General features: G+C 48.7%; 1 protein-coding gene across 6 annotated transcripts; it reads left to right on the forward strand.

Annotated features, from left to right (window-relative positions):
• Positions 1-498: 498 nt before the first annotated feature.
• Positions 499-12,496, forward strand: DHDDS (dehydrodolichyl diphosphate synthase subunit). Of its 6 annotated transcripts, XM_040534885.1 has the most exons (10): positions 499-609; positions 1,930-2,008; positions 2,939-3,055; positions 3,515-3,657; positions 4,527-4,643; positions 4,829-4,930; positions 5,560-5,674; positions 7,351-7,458; positions 11,193-11,261; positions 12,326-12,496. In XM_040534885.1, exons 2-9 carry the CDS (start codon positions 1,946-1,948, stop codon positions 11,229-11,231), a joined length of 804 nt encoding a protein of 267 aa, XP_040390819.1. In that variant the 5' UTR covers positions 499-609; positions 1,930-1,945; the 3' UTR covers positions 11,232-11,261; positions 12,326-12,496. The 6 variants fall into 6 exon arrangements, with proteins under 6 accessions (XP_040390819.1, XP_040390814.1, XP_040390816.1 ...); XM_040534880.1 differs by lacking the exons at positions 11,193-11,261; positions 12,326-12,496 and adding an exon at positions 9,417-11,029; XM_040534882.1 differs by lacking the exons at positions 499-609; positions 11,193-11,261; positions 12,326-12,496 and adding exons at positions 950-968; positions 9,417-11,029.
• Positions 12,497-12,606: the final 110 nt, after the last annotated feature.

Here is a 12,606-nt window from a genome sequence, read left to right on the forward strand (position 1 = left end):
AGGCTGCGTGCGGCTCGCCCCGGCCGCGCTTTCCAAAGAGATTTCCTGCTGGAGTCCCTGCAGCGAGAGACACAGCTCCTGTCGCTGCAGGATTTTTCCCCCCTCCTTTCATTTGTGTTTTTAATTTTGTACCATCTATGTAAAATGTGTTTTTCTGGAAAAAATAAAAAAAAATAAATAGAAGACCATGGGCAATGGCTGCTGGTGATGTGCTGCGTGCGGTTCCTCCTTCCTCCCCTCACCGAGGGGCTGTGGGGCTGAGAACCTCAGCCCCAAAACGGGCTGGGAGAGGGGGGGGACTGAGCTTTGGGGGCAAAAACCGAGCCCCAAGGAGCCCTACACACCCCAGGGCCGCCCTGAAGCCTCCCCGCGACCACCCTGCCCCTGTCCCTGTCCCGATGGCCGCCCCCATCATGGCCGCCTCCCCTCACAGCCGCCTCCCCTCCCCCCTCCTTCTTCCCCCCTCATCCCTCAGCGCCCCGCGCGCATGCGCGCCAGCCCCCCTCTCCCCGCGCACGCGCTTCCCGCCCCTGGGCGCGGGCGGGTGACGTAAGCGGAAGGGCGCGGCCCCCTCCTGAGGAGGCAGCGGCGGCGGCGCCGCTGGCCGAGGTAACGCGGGGGGGAGGCCCGGGGGGTAACGGGGGGGGGGGGGCCGCGGGGGGCCCTGAGGGGAAAGGGGGGGACGGAGGGGAAAAAAAGGGGGACGGGGGGAGCGGGGAGACCCTTCAGGCCCGGGGGAGCCGCCTCTTGGGGTCCCTGCCGCCTCCTTGTCGCTGCCGTCCCCTCAGGAGGCCGGGCCTCGCTCCGCGCTGAGGTCTCCCCTCACGGCGGGGGTGGGCCCGGGGCCTGGCGGCCTTGCTCCGAGGCCGTGTGTGCGAGCTCCGGGGCCGTGTAGGTGAGCTCTCGGCGTCCCCCCGGTGCTCCTGGCTCGTGGGCAGGCGGCTTCTCGGTGGGGAGCGCTTCTAGAGGTGACCGCGTGAGGTTTTAGTGACAGAAGGTTGGGTTTTGGTAGCGGGCAGCGGTGGGGGGGGGGGAGGAGGAGGACGTGCTTTTCGCCCGGGTTGTCCCCAGGGAGGGCTGGGAGCGGTAGAAAGAGCCCGAGGTGCGGCCTGTCCTCGCCTGAATGCTTTGTGGCTGCATCTGTGGCTGCGCGCCCCTTCCCGAGGGCACAGGTGGAGAAGGCACGCACAGAAAACGTGTGGTCGGTGCGATTTGAGGCTGCTCCTGTTCCTCACTGGGGGACGGGTGGGTGGATCTGGGCTGTGACCCTGCAGCGCTCCTCAGAACTGCTGTGCCCACCTCTCTCAGGGCTCCAAGCTCAGAGAAATGACGGCAAATTTGGAAGTTCGGCAGGCTCTTGTATTTTGTTAGCTTAAACCAGGTATTAGTGTTTGATCTGTGGGTGATGAGGTAAAAAAAAAAGGGCAACGTTTTTAGAGCTCTTGAGGCTGAAGTTCTCTATTTGTGAGGGGAAAAAATTCTCAGTGGTGACAGAGCAGGGTGGTTGGTGATGTCGATGACTGCTTCATTTGAAGGGTTTCCAGCACAAAAGCACCGCAGGTCAGTTTGGGATCACTGCTCCCTGCCGAGCCTGGTGGTAGCCCAGCGCGATGTGAGTGCTTGTTACCGTGGGTGTGTACAAACTCACCAGCTATTTCTGCAAGAAGAAGCAGGAGGGGTTTTTCCTGCAGCAAGCCAGTAGACCATCAAGTCTGTTCTCATCCATCTGGAAAATTCCAGAGCTCGTTTCTGAGCTGTTCACTTTCCCCATTGCTTGCTTGTCCAAGCACTGGTGCAGGTGACAAAAAGGTCTCCAAAACAGCTACCTTATTTTTCTCAGGTGATTGCATGCAGTGTTGCTTTGGGCTCACGTGGAGTCTTCTGTACCTCTAACCCTTTTATTTTCATTTTCCCCCTGAAAAACAAAAGGAGCTCTTGGTAAGACATGTCGTGGATCAGAGAAGGCGAGCTGACCATCATAGAGAGATTCTGTGCCAACATAATTAAGGTAAGGAGCAAGCTTTGGTTACCTACAGTAGTCAGCAATTAGCAGGCTCACCGTGGTTCGAAGTGGAGCTATCTCTGTGACCAATCTGCTGTAGGAAGATAGCGTTGCTAGCAAGGGTACATGTTAATGCTGGCACTGGATGTACTTCCCTAAGCAGCATTCGGGGATGGAAAATTACTTAAGCTTAGTCTTGCAAATGAGCAGGGCTGCAGGTAGTGCTTGCCAATAATGAGCTTATGCTCCCAGGCTTCCATGTTTTGTGCCCTCGCTGATGAAAGCAGGGCACGGGAGGAGGGAGAGCAGTGAAATGGTGGGTTATGATCTAAGAAATGAAGCCGGGTTTCTGCTGGCTGGAATAATGACCCAGCAGTTCCAGGGAAATTCTGTCCTGGCTCAGCAGAGCCTTGGAACTAGTGCTGCTGCCCTTTTTTCAAAGGGTCTCTCTGCAGGCCTACTGAGGTCAATGGAAGGGAGTTACTCGTCTTAAAGGGGAGAAGGTCTCACGGCTTCACGTGTCCTCTCCTAAGTTAATCGTGTCTGTGAAAATGCCCCTGAAATCCGAAATAAAAATACTTGTAACCACAGCAGCATGAAGCTCTACGCACCTTCCTCTGCACCTGCAGAGAGGCGGTTGTGGCAGTGCTTTTCTGCCTCCTAAGTGCTACGGTTCTCTGTCATGAAACAGAAATGGGGAGGGCAAAGTTGCTTTTAGGTGTAGGCAATCGTCAATACTGAGATGTTTTAGAGGGAGACTAAGCTGGGATTACCAAAGAGGTGATTAGCATCTTTATCTTCCAGCTCCAGGCTTTAAGCTGTGAGAAACCTATTGCACTCCTAGAAATACGGGGTGCTACCAGGAATGGTGGGGCTATGCTCTGTGATGCAAGATGTCAGCTTTCTGGTCCGTTTTGTGTGTCCTTACCTTTCTAGGCAGGTCCAATGCCCAAGCATGTTGCCTTCATCATGGATGGCAATCGCCGGTATGCCCAGAAGTGTCACGTGGAGAGGCAGCAGGGACACTCGCAAGGCTTTGATAAGCTGGCACAGGTGGGAAGGATGTTTGCTGCCTCTGACTTGTGTTGGAAGTCAGAGATGTGTTCATCAGCTGGCTTTGTTTGCTGCTTTACTGACGTGTTCCGTCCCTTCTCTCCTCTGACGAGTCAGGCCTTGTGCCTGCAGCTGGTGTTAGTCGTTTGGGGGCCTGACTTCGGCTCCCTTACTGTTGTCTTGCAGAATCATTCTGATCTCCTAATTTTTCCTCTGTTTTACACTTGATTAAAGTATCTCCATTGCACATTTGAAGCTTAATTCTGTGATGCAGGTTGAATTTATTTGAAAAGGCAAGGTAGGAATTGTCAGCTCTTGATGGTTGTTTCTCTTGATCCAGTCTTAGCACAGTGGGAAATGACAGGAAGGTTCTAGCAGCTGAGGATATGGGTCTTGCTGAGCTGTCTGATTGTCTGTTTATCTGCCTTGTGTTTTTAATTATATTTCGTCTCCTTGCAGACGCTGCGGTGGTGTTTAAACCTGGGTATTCGGGAGGTGACTGTTTATGCCTTTAGTATCGAGAACTTCAAACGCTCCAGGGAAGAGGTGGATGGACTAATGGATCTGGCAAGACAGAAATTTAGCCGCCTGCTGGAGGAACAGTAAGAACCCTCTCACGTCTCTTTCCTACAGGGTGGAACAAAAGCAGATCATCATCATTAAGAGAAACCTACGTGTGGGCACGTAGTGTGTTAAGCCACTTTTTGGAGCTGGAGAGCTAGTTCACATTGTGCGTGTTGATGGAACTAGTACGGACTTGAGTGAGCGTGGGGGGATGTTGCAGCGCACTGTTGCACAGTAACTCGGTGGTGTTTGTTTCCCCATGCCCGATGGATGAGGAAAGTGCTGTGTGGAAAGGTTGTTTATCTGATTGAAGTAAATTGGTAGGGCAGTGAGAGGGCACAACTGGAATTAAGTGAGGGAGAGGACTCCCTGGTGCACACGGCTTCATTTGTGCACTGGGAGTCCTGATCTTCTCGAGTTCTGTCTGAGCACTGCAGTACACCACGATTCAAAGAGGCCGTTTCCCTGTTTTCTAGCCAGCGGGGCCTCTTCATCAGTGATAGGCCAGGAATAGTTGTGCTGTTCTGTGGGTGATCCTCAGTAATTTTGCTTTCTGTGTTTTTGATTAGTTAGTTGCCTAGAGTCTGTGGTTGTATTTTAAGTTTTACACATGTGGATCTTCATAACTTCAGGTAGGCATGCCTGAGTTGCGATTGTTATCGAGCCCTGTGGTTATGTCTGTACCTGAGGTACCCGCGTGGGGAATGATCACTTTCCCTGTAGGGAATGGTTTGGGATGAACAAATCTAAGGCAGTTCTGAACACCTGACACATCTGGTCGTTATGCTTGTTTCTAATTCTTAGTTTTGCTAAAGCTGTGCCTGCTGTTTTCGTTTGGTGGCTGTTACGTGAGGCAAATAGGGGCTGATCTGTTTGCTGCAGTCCTCACTCTTGTTGTTGGGTATAGGGAGAACCTGAAGAAACACGGTGTGTGTATCCGTGTCCTCGGAGACCTGCCACTTCTGCCCTTGGATATTCAGGAACTGATTGCCCAAGCTGTGCTGGCAACCAGGAACTACAAGAAGTAAGTGATGTATGGATCAAAGTAGCCGGTACGTCATGCTCTCCTCTTTGACAAGTATTCAGCCTTCAAGTAAGACACGATACCTCTTTCTTTGTCCTACAAGCACCCAGAACTGTTGTACATACACCATTTGTCACCTGCTGGCCCTTTACTTTTAGGTTTTCATGACTTTCTTCTCTTTTTAGGTGCTTTCTAAATGTCTGCTTTGCATACACATCAAGACATGAAATCAGCAATGCTGTCAGGGAGATGGCGTGGGGCGTGGAGCAAGGGCTGCTTGAACCCGGGTAACTCTGGTTTTTCTGTGTGATGCTTCATAGATTAAGACTGTCTTGCTTCCTGTGATTTATCAATAACCTCCCAGAAACCAGGTGGCTTTTAAATAGATCTTATTAAACCAGTCTGACTGGAGCAAATGACTTAAAGTTACTGTGTAATGTTTGTTTTTTGTTATTTCAATTGCCGTGGTGATAGATACAGAAGAAAAGATCTGTGTCTTAAGTTAGAGTGTGAAGGCAGAGTTCATGCCGCAACGCTGGGCTGCTCAGTTGGCAGATTTAGCTGTGAGGTCAAACAACGGATGAATCACTAACACTAAACTGTTCCTCTACCCTGTAGAAGATGGAGTAGTTAGCTCTCTGCTCCAGGTGGAAGTCTCCTCAGTCTGTTTCTACTGCTGTCTTACGTTTTAAAGAGCATCGGGGGATGCTCTGGGGGCTGAAAGAGCATTGGGAATGGCCTGTGGAGCAGATAGCAGCGTCTGTCAGCAAGCTGACGACTGGCTGTGGTTCAGTCCCAGCCACCCAATTTTAACCTGCAGTCCTGAGTTTATAAAATTATTTAGTAATTCGGATTTAGTAGTGACACCTCCATCGGCTCAGGAAAGTGATTTTAATGGGATGCATCTGTCTTCTAGTGATGTGTCTGAATCGTTGCTTGATAAGTGTCTGTACACCAGCAACTCCCCTGACCCAGACCTCCTGATTCGAACCTCCGGAGAGGTCCGGTTAAGTGATTTCTTGCTCTGGCAGGTAAAGTTTTTGTTTTTTCCATAAAATATTCCATCTTTGCATCAGAGAGTGTTCTGACTCCAGGTGTGATGATGAGGAAGGTTCTTAAGCTCTCCCTGCCAGTGCTTCCTGGGATGAGGAAATCCCAGGAAGGATTTCTAGAACCTTGGGAGTGGCATTCGTCACATGTCAGCAGCTGTAGGTACTGAAGATGTAACCTTATAATGTATGTGACTAACCTTTCACCATTTTAGAAGTTTGTTTGACTTCGGTAGTGAAACAAGACACATTCAGGATAGGTTCTAAGGACAACAAAGTCAAATCAGCATGACTGGGCTGCTAAGCTAAAATGTAGTAACTTCTTAACACATGTAAAGTTCATGAATTTGCAATTGCAGCGTTCAAAGCTGCTTCCATTTCTCTCTCTCCTGTGGTAGGCAATTTTGAATTGTTTGTAATCCAAACTTTGTGGGAGAACACTTGAGTCGAGCTGCTTTACTTAGTTACATTTCACGTGTGCAGTCTGGAGCCAAAAAACAATTGCCTTTAAGCAACCACATCAAATGTTCCTATTCCAACTTAATTGGCAGGTTCGCAGAAGTTGTCTGGCCTCGGCTGCGATTGCCTACCAAAGCATCCCTCCCTTCTGCCGTATTCTTGGGCACATGTTTACCCTGAATGGGTGTCAGTACTGCAAAGTAACGTTTCCCTTGCTCCTCTTGCTGGTAGTCCTGGCAGAGGTGCATTGGAGACTGAGCTTATATGTAAGTGGTGAAGCGTTACTGAGCCAGCCGATGCTCTGGGAGCCTGGCTGGTGTGGTGCCCCTCTCCTGTGCCGTGGTTTTTGGCAGAAGCAGCAGAGGAGAACGTGTGCTTGTGCTCCTGCTTTGCCAGCTCGCAGACCAAAGTGTTGGTCCACATTTCCCTTCAGTAGCAATTGTGAGAGTCCTGACGGCCCCATAGTAGAAGGAAATTGGGCTATTCAGGGTGATTCTGTGGTATCAAAGAAAATGTCCTCACAGTGTTTTTGCATAGCATCGACTCTTAAGACTTCCTTTAGCATTACAATTTTGAGTCATGCAGAGTTTCTTTAAGTGTTAGATTTTGTAATAATGGTCACAGGAATACATTTACTTGAAACACTGAGGGACTTAGTGGCCAAAATAAGCTTTCAAGTTAAAACCTTACATCTTTCAGCTCTAGGATGTCTGTGGCACACCACAACTCGTAAATTGATTAAGCAGTTTAAATGCCATGAGTGGGCAGCGAGGAATATCAGGAGATGCCATTTGATGAATGGCTTAAATGTCGTGTCTTGATCCTCAGTTCATACGTTATTCCCTTAACACAGCCTTTGATAGTCCAATGTTGCTATTTTAGTTTTATTGTACATCTGTGATGCTTAAGCTATTAAAAATACCTCTAAAGACCAATGTAGCATTAGAGAGTATTCTGCTGGTGATTTTACAGGAATGGGTGACTGGTGTCCTAGCATTACAAACTAATTAGACTGTACAGTGTGCGATTTCAAACTATCCTGGCTGGTATTTATTTCATTTTAAGTAGGACCTGATAACACAGGCTAGCTGAAATCTTTATGTGAAAATCGGCACAGCTTGACCAATTGAGCTGTATCTTGGTGACTTTTTTTCCCCCTTGCTAGCTGATTAAACCGTTGGTAATCTTGTCTTCTGCAGACATCCCATTCATGCCTGGTGTTTCAGTCAGTGTTGTGGCCAGAATATTCCTTTTGGAACTTGTGTGAGGCTATCCTTCGGTTCCAGATGAACTACAGCGCTTTACAGGTAAGCGAGCCTTAGGGAGATGGAAAGCTCATCACAGTTATCTGCACAGCAGCAACGTGCTGGACATCAGGTGAGAGTGTGCAGAGTGGAGACAGGAGTTATTCATCTAGTGTGTTTAGTTAAGACCTTGTTTCAGTAGCAGCAGCCACTGCCAGATGCGTTGTGTCTCCTATACCTGTGTGCCTTGTTACAACACGTTAGCATGGGTACAGACTCCTCTGCTTTCACGAATAACTGAAGAATCTGAAGTCACCACTGTCTCCAGTGCTTATTGCCCCTCCACCAGCTGGAAGTGTGTCCCCACTCCTCCTCTGGCAGGACAGAACAAGTAAACACTCCTCACTTGCTACAGGGTGAAATCAGGGAGTTTAACTCAAGCCACTTAATCAGTGGTTTCAGTGAAGACTGAGTTCACTTGGGAACAAGTGTGGGGAGATGGTAAGGGAGGACTTCTCACTCAGAGTAACTGCTGATTACAAGGAGGTGGGTTTTCTGCATTTGAAATGAGTAATCTTGAAAGCCCAAAGCTAGAGCTCTTGAAACAGCTTACACTGGTGGAGGGGATGTTTGCCAGTTAGAAACAGGTGGGGTTAGGGGCTTGACTTGCTGAGAAGCCAGAATGGGTTACAGCAGCTGCCTCTACTTAGGGAGGGTGCTGCTGCGTTCAGGGTGCTGGAGGCAGCTACAATATGGATAGGCAGCTGGATGGAAGGTTTGACAAAGTACAGAAAACATACGGTTTGGAGGCATTTGACAAAGGTATCCTCCTCCTGTTTAACGGCAATCTTCATTTTCCAGTTTGCCTGCTGCTCAGGCGAGTTCCTCACCCCTTAGTCTGTAGGTCAGCTATAACCTGCTGTGAGTACATGGTAGCCAGCAGGTGCTGGCAGAATTTGACTTTGTCCCGGGGTGGAAGTCTTATTCTGAACGAGCTGGTGATCTTTTCACTTCTAATAAACGGAGCTACAGCAGTGGGCTGTTACCAGTTCAATGGGCTTTCTCTAGCTAGGGACGTTTCTACGCTCATTCCCAGCGCAACAAAAGTTTACAGTGCCAGAGCAGAGACTGCTGACACGGACACAGTGAAAGGGTGGTGAAGAGTGGCTCAGGTTCTCATTAGAGTAATTATTACTACTTCCTTGTTTGAAAGGCCACTACTGCCCCGTAGCGTGTGCGTGTCAGGTCATGTCATAGTGACTGCTCTTAAAATGAAAAGTTAATATACCTGCATGCAGGTGTGGGTTTTGTTTGTTTCTTTGTGTGGGATATAGGTTGCAGGGTAGGATATCTGCAGTAAGAAGAAATTCAAGTGATGTTCTGCAAAAATACTTCAAATACTTGAAGGATAGGCAAGGGTAGCCGCTGCCTTTACCTTTCCCCTGCCCATCCTGCTGTGTAATGAGCTGGTAATTTATTAGATTGCAGATGTTTGGGAATGTTGAGCACACTCTTGCTTTTTTGCTCAAGCTGATTAGCTATTAGCTCAATACCTGATCATCAGCTCGAAGAATTGCTGCATAGATCATTGTTCTGAATCCCCTAAAACCTTTCAGCTGCTGCATGAATAGGATCAAAGATTCAGTGATGACATTGGCAAGCTTATGTGCACATCTGTGGTTTGAAAGTGCTCTCGTACACCGTTCCTCTCTGATTCAGGTGTCTGAGGGTTTTTCCACAATCTGTCGTGACCTTTATCTATGTTAACTGTGAGTTAATGCTTTGAGCAAGCTTGTGTCTTGGGGAGAAGGTCCTGAAGGATATCCCTATATTTTCTCTAACTGATCAAGCAGGTTGCCTTGAAGTAGGGGAGGCACACACAGAGTCACTCTTCATTTACCCTACAGATTGATTGCCAAGCAGAGGCTGTTTCTTCCATAACCTGTGCTGCCTTGCATCTGCACCACAGATGAGCTGAAAGGCCTGGTAAAGTGCTAACGCTCTGCTGCTTTTCACTCTAGAAGGCCAGAGACTCCTACATGGAGGAAAGGAAGCAACAACAGATGGAAAGGGATCAGGCTTATGTGACAAAGAAGCTGCAGCAGGAGGGTTTTGCATCCCATGGAGACTCTCAGCGTCGACGGACACTGTTGCAGAAATGCACCGCCATGCGGGAGGAGAGAATCCAGGGCTTCCTACAGGCACTAGAGCACAAGAGAGCGGACTTCCTTGAAAGATTGTGTACAGTGTCTGCATGACATAAGTGCTGGGTGGTTCTTGGGAAGACAGTTTTTAATCATGTTAGAGAGAATATCTGCTGTCCAGAGGAATTCACTTGGTGTGGTTCTGCCGTGGGGATGCAGGGCTGCTACTGGACTTTACATCCCCACTGGCACTGTCCGAGGGCAGGCACAGAGTTCTGTGAACCTTCCTAGTTCTGTGAATGCTGCTGAGGAAAGTAATGCCGTCCTTCTGTCTTGCCTCCCTGCCCCTGATGATAGAGGGAGAATGCACGCACCCCGCTGTATCTCCGCTGCTTGGTACTTCAGAGGCCTGGTGGTTTTGTGACAAGTTAACTAAAATGAGCCTTGCATTCTGTTAGGCTCCTCGTGAATTGGCCCAGGCTACCAATTTCAGTCATGTTAAATCAGCCTGGGCTTGAATTCTTTCTGTGACTTTGCAGTAGCGAATCCTCTAGTGAGATTTCCTCTGCTGTCCCATCCCATTTCCTTTTTGAAGAGAGGGGATTATTCCTGGTGTATGAGGGAGCCCTGTGCCAAGCACTGGCAGAGATATTTCCCGCTGCCTACTTTGGGCATCTTGCCTTTTCCCCACCTTATTATGCTGGTTTTGATTTATCTGCTCTTGGCTTCCAAAGAGCTAAAGCAAGGTGTTCTCAGCGTTGCCATGAAGGAAAAAGGATACTCCAGAGCTCCATCAGGCCCTGTGATCCCTTTTCAGCAGTGTTGGGGGGGAGGGAACCCAAATGCTGGCTTCCAAACCCAGCTGGAACACACTGACTATGCTGAGGGAAAGAAGGGGGAAGGGTCCAAAGAGGCAAAGAAAAACAATTGTTTGGGAATTAACCTCATGGCTTAAAAAGGAAAAGAAGTTAGCTTAAACCAGGGGTTGGATGCGGTGTGCCAAATTCCTCTGAGACCTCTAGAGCTGTGACTTAACATCCACCATCCACTTCTGGGGAATGAGGATGGGCTTAGTTCAGGAATACAGGAGCCAAAACCAGCCTCTGACCCCAGCCAAAATGATGCAGAAGTGCTATATAGCTGATTTTAACGGGAGTGGCCAGAGCAGCTGTGGAGTGTTACTTCTCAGTTCTCTATTAGCAGGGAGATGGACTAGATAATTTCCAAGATTCTTTCTGTCTCTTAATTTTTCCTGGTTTCCGTCCCCACAATCAAAATAACAGGAAATGTCTTGCTTTTGTTACTGATGCACGTACAGGTGCAGCAGTATCAGCTATTGCTGTTTTTAAAGTATTCTTTTTTTTAACCTCCAGGTGAAAATGAGAAAATGCAAATTTAAGACTTAAGTGCTGCAAACTCAGCATTTTGAATGTGATTGTGAAGAGGGTAACTACATTGTCAAACCGTGAATAAAGCATATTCATACCAAACTATTTAAAAAAATAAGTGAACACGTAAAACTTCATAGAGCTTCATATTCTTAGGTGTAATGGAGTTGGCATCCAGGTCTAGTATATCGTTTAACCTGTGCCAGGCCCTTCATCTGGTTCCTGTTAGACTGGAAAAAATTTGAAGACTGTGTTCTCTTTACAGTTGTGTGAGCAATTTGCTGGTATCCCAAGGCCTGGCTGAATGGAGCTCTGTGCACGTACATCCTCTTGTGTAAGTAAGCAAACAGTAGCTTGGATGAAGGGGGCCAAGGTGAAGGGAGCTGTCAACTTCAACTTCTGCTCTATTTTATTTTGTCTGTCTGCACGTTTTGGGAAGTTCTCTGTGGACATATTTCCTACTCTCTCTGAGATGAGCACTCTCCAGTCTGCTTTGCCAGGCAGCTATAGGGAGACTGGTTCTACCCAAGGATGCATTTTTGCTTTTTTTAAAAAAAAAAAAAACAAACTTTTCAGTTGTTCTCATGCTATGGGTGACCAAACTGCAGTGGTGGCTTTCCAAAACGGAGTATAACTGTTGCAGGTGTGGTAACTGAAGGCTAGGAGTTACAAAAGGTTTGCAGGGAAAGTTTCAATCCCTTTCTTTGCTGTCGTGGGGGGAGGGAAGAGGGTGTCAGTTCATCAAGCAGTGGAAAAAGGTTTGTTACCTCTGAGTTTTATTCCCCCTGCATCAGTTATTCTAGTGAAATACAAACTTTCCCTGTAAACCTTGCTTCTGTAGAGGTTGTGGTAAGTTACAAAGGCAAACTCCCAGTTTTCAGGAGCGCAGCTTTCCAGTCAGTCCTTAAATGACAGTTGTGGAATGAGCTACAGGCTGCTTGCAGTGAGAATTCAGCTTCCTAATTTGTGTTTATACGGTGAGGGTGTTGGTAAATCAGCACAGCTGGGGAAATGTGCTCTTCTTGCATTTGAGGTCTGGAAAAAGGCTGAGAGCTTACCTGGTGGGGAAGGGGAAGCGCACTTCTTAAGCTGCTCTTCTGGATGAGATTCAGTTAAAGGTGTGAAGCTGGGGCAGGAGTGAAGGGAATATTTTGTAATTGGGTTTGTAGCAAACATTTGGTACATGTGCCCAGGTGTGAGGAAGGGCTCTGGGGGGAGCCCAGCTCTGGGGGTCCCTCAGTGCAAGTAGTGGGCACTAACTTCCACCACCTGTGCGAAGTACTCCTGGGGAAATTTCCTGCTCTTTTGATTTTGGGTTTATTTTTGCTTTATCCTCTCCCTTCCTTCTGCTTTGGCCGCAATTCTCCCCTCTCCTTTTTTTTTTTTTTCTTTTCACAGGAAAGAAGAGTGCTAACGCCCATTTTCCAGCCCGGCAGCGGGGTGGCGGTGGCAGAGGAAGAGGAGGAGGAGGAAGAGAAGGAAGAGGATGGGGGGGGGGGGGAAATAGGAGGAGGAGGAAGATGAAGCGGCCGCGGGTGCCCGCGGAGGTGCTGAAGAACAGCTCCCCTCACCTGCACACGGAGCCGGGGGGGGGGGGGGGGGAAGCCCCCGTTCCCCACATCGCGCCCCCCCCCCCCCCGCAAACCCTCTTGCGTCGCTGCAGTTCTGTGCCCTCCCCC

The sequence above is a fragment of the Cygnus olor genome, chromosome 23 (genome assembly GCF_009769625.2).
Source record: "Cygnus olor isolate bCygOlo1 chromosome 23, bCygOlo1.pri.v2, whole genome shotgun sequence".
NCBI lineage: Eukaryota > Metazoa > Chordata > Aves > Anseriformes > Anatidae > Cygnus > Cygnus olor.

Coding starts and splice junctions, on each gene's coding strand:
- DHDDS (XM_040534880.1), top strand. CDS start 1,946: ATGTCGTGGATCAGAGAAGGCGAGCTGACCATCATAGAGAGATTCTGT. Junction 2,009..2,938: donor TCTGTGCCAACATAATTAAG/GTAAGGAGCAAG, acceptor TTACCTTTCTAG/GCAGGTCCAATGCCCAAGCA. Junction 5,675..7,350: donor GTGATTTCTTGCTCTGGCAG/GTAAAGTTTTTG, acceptor TGTCTTCTGCAG/ACATCCCATTCATGCCTGGT.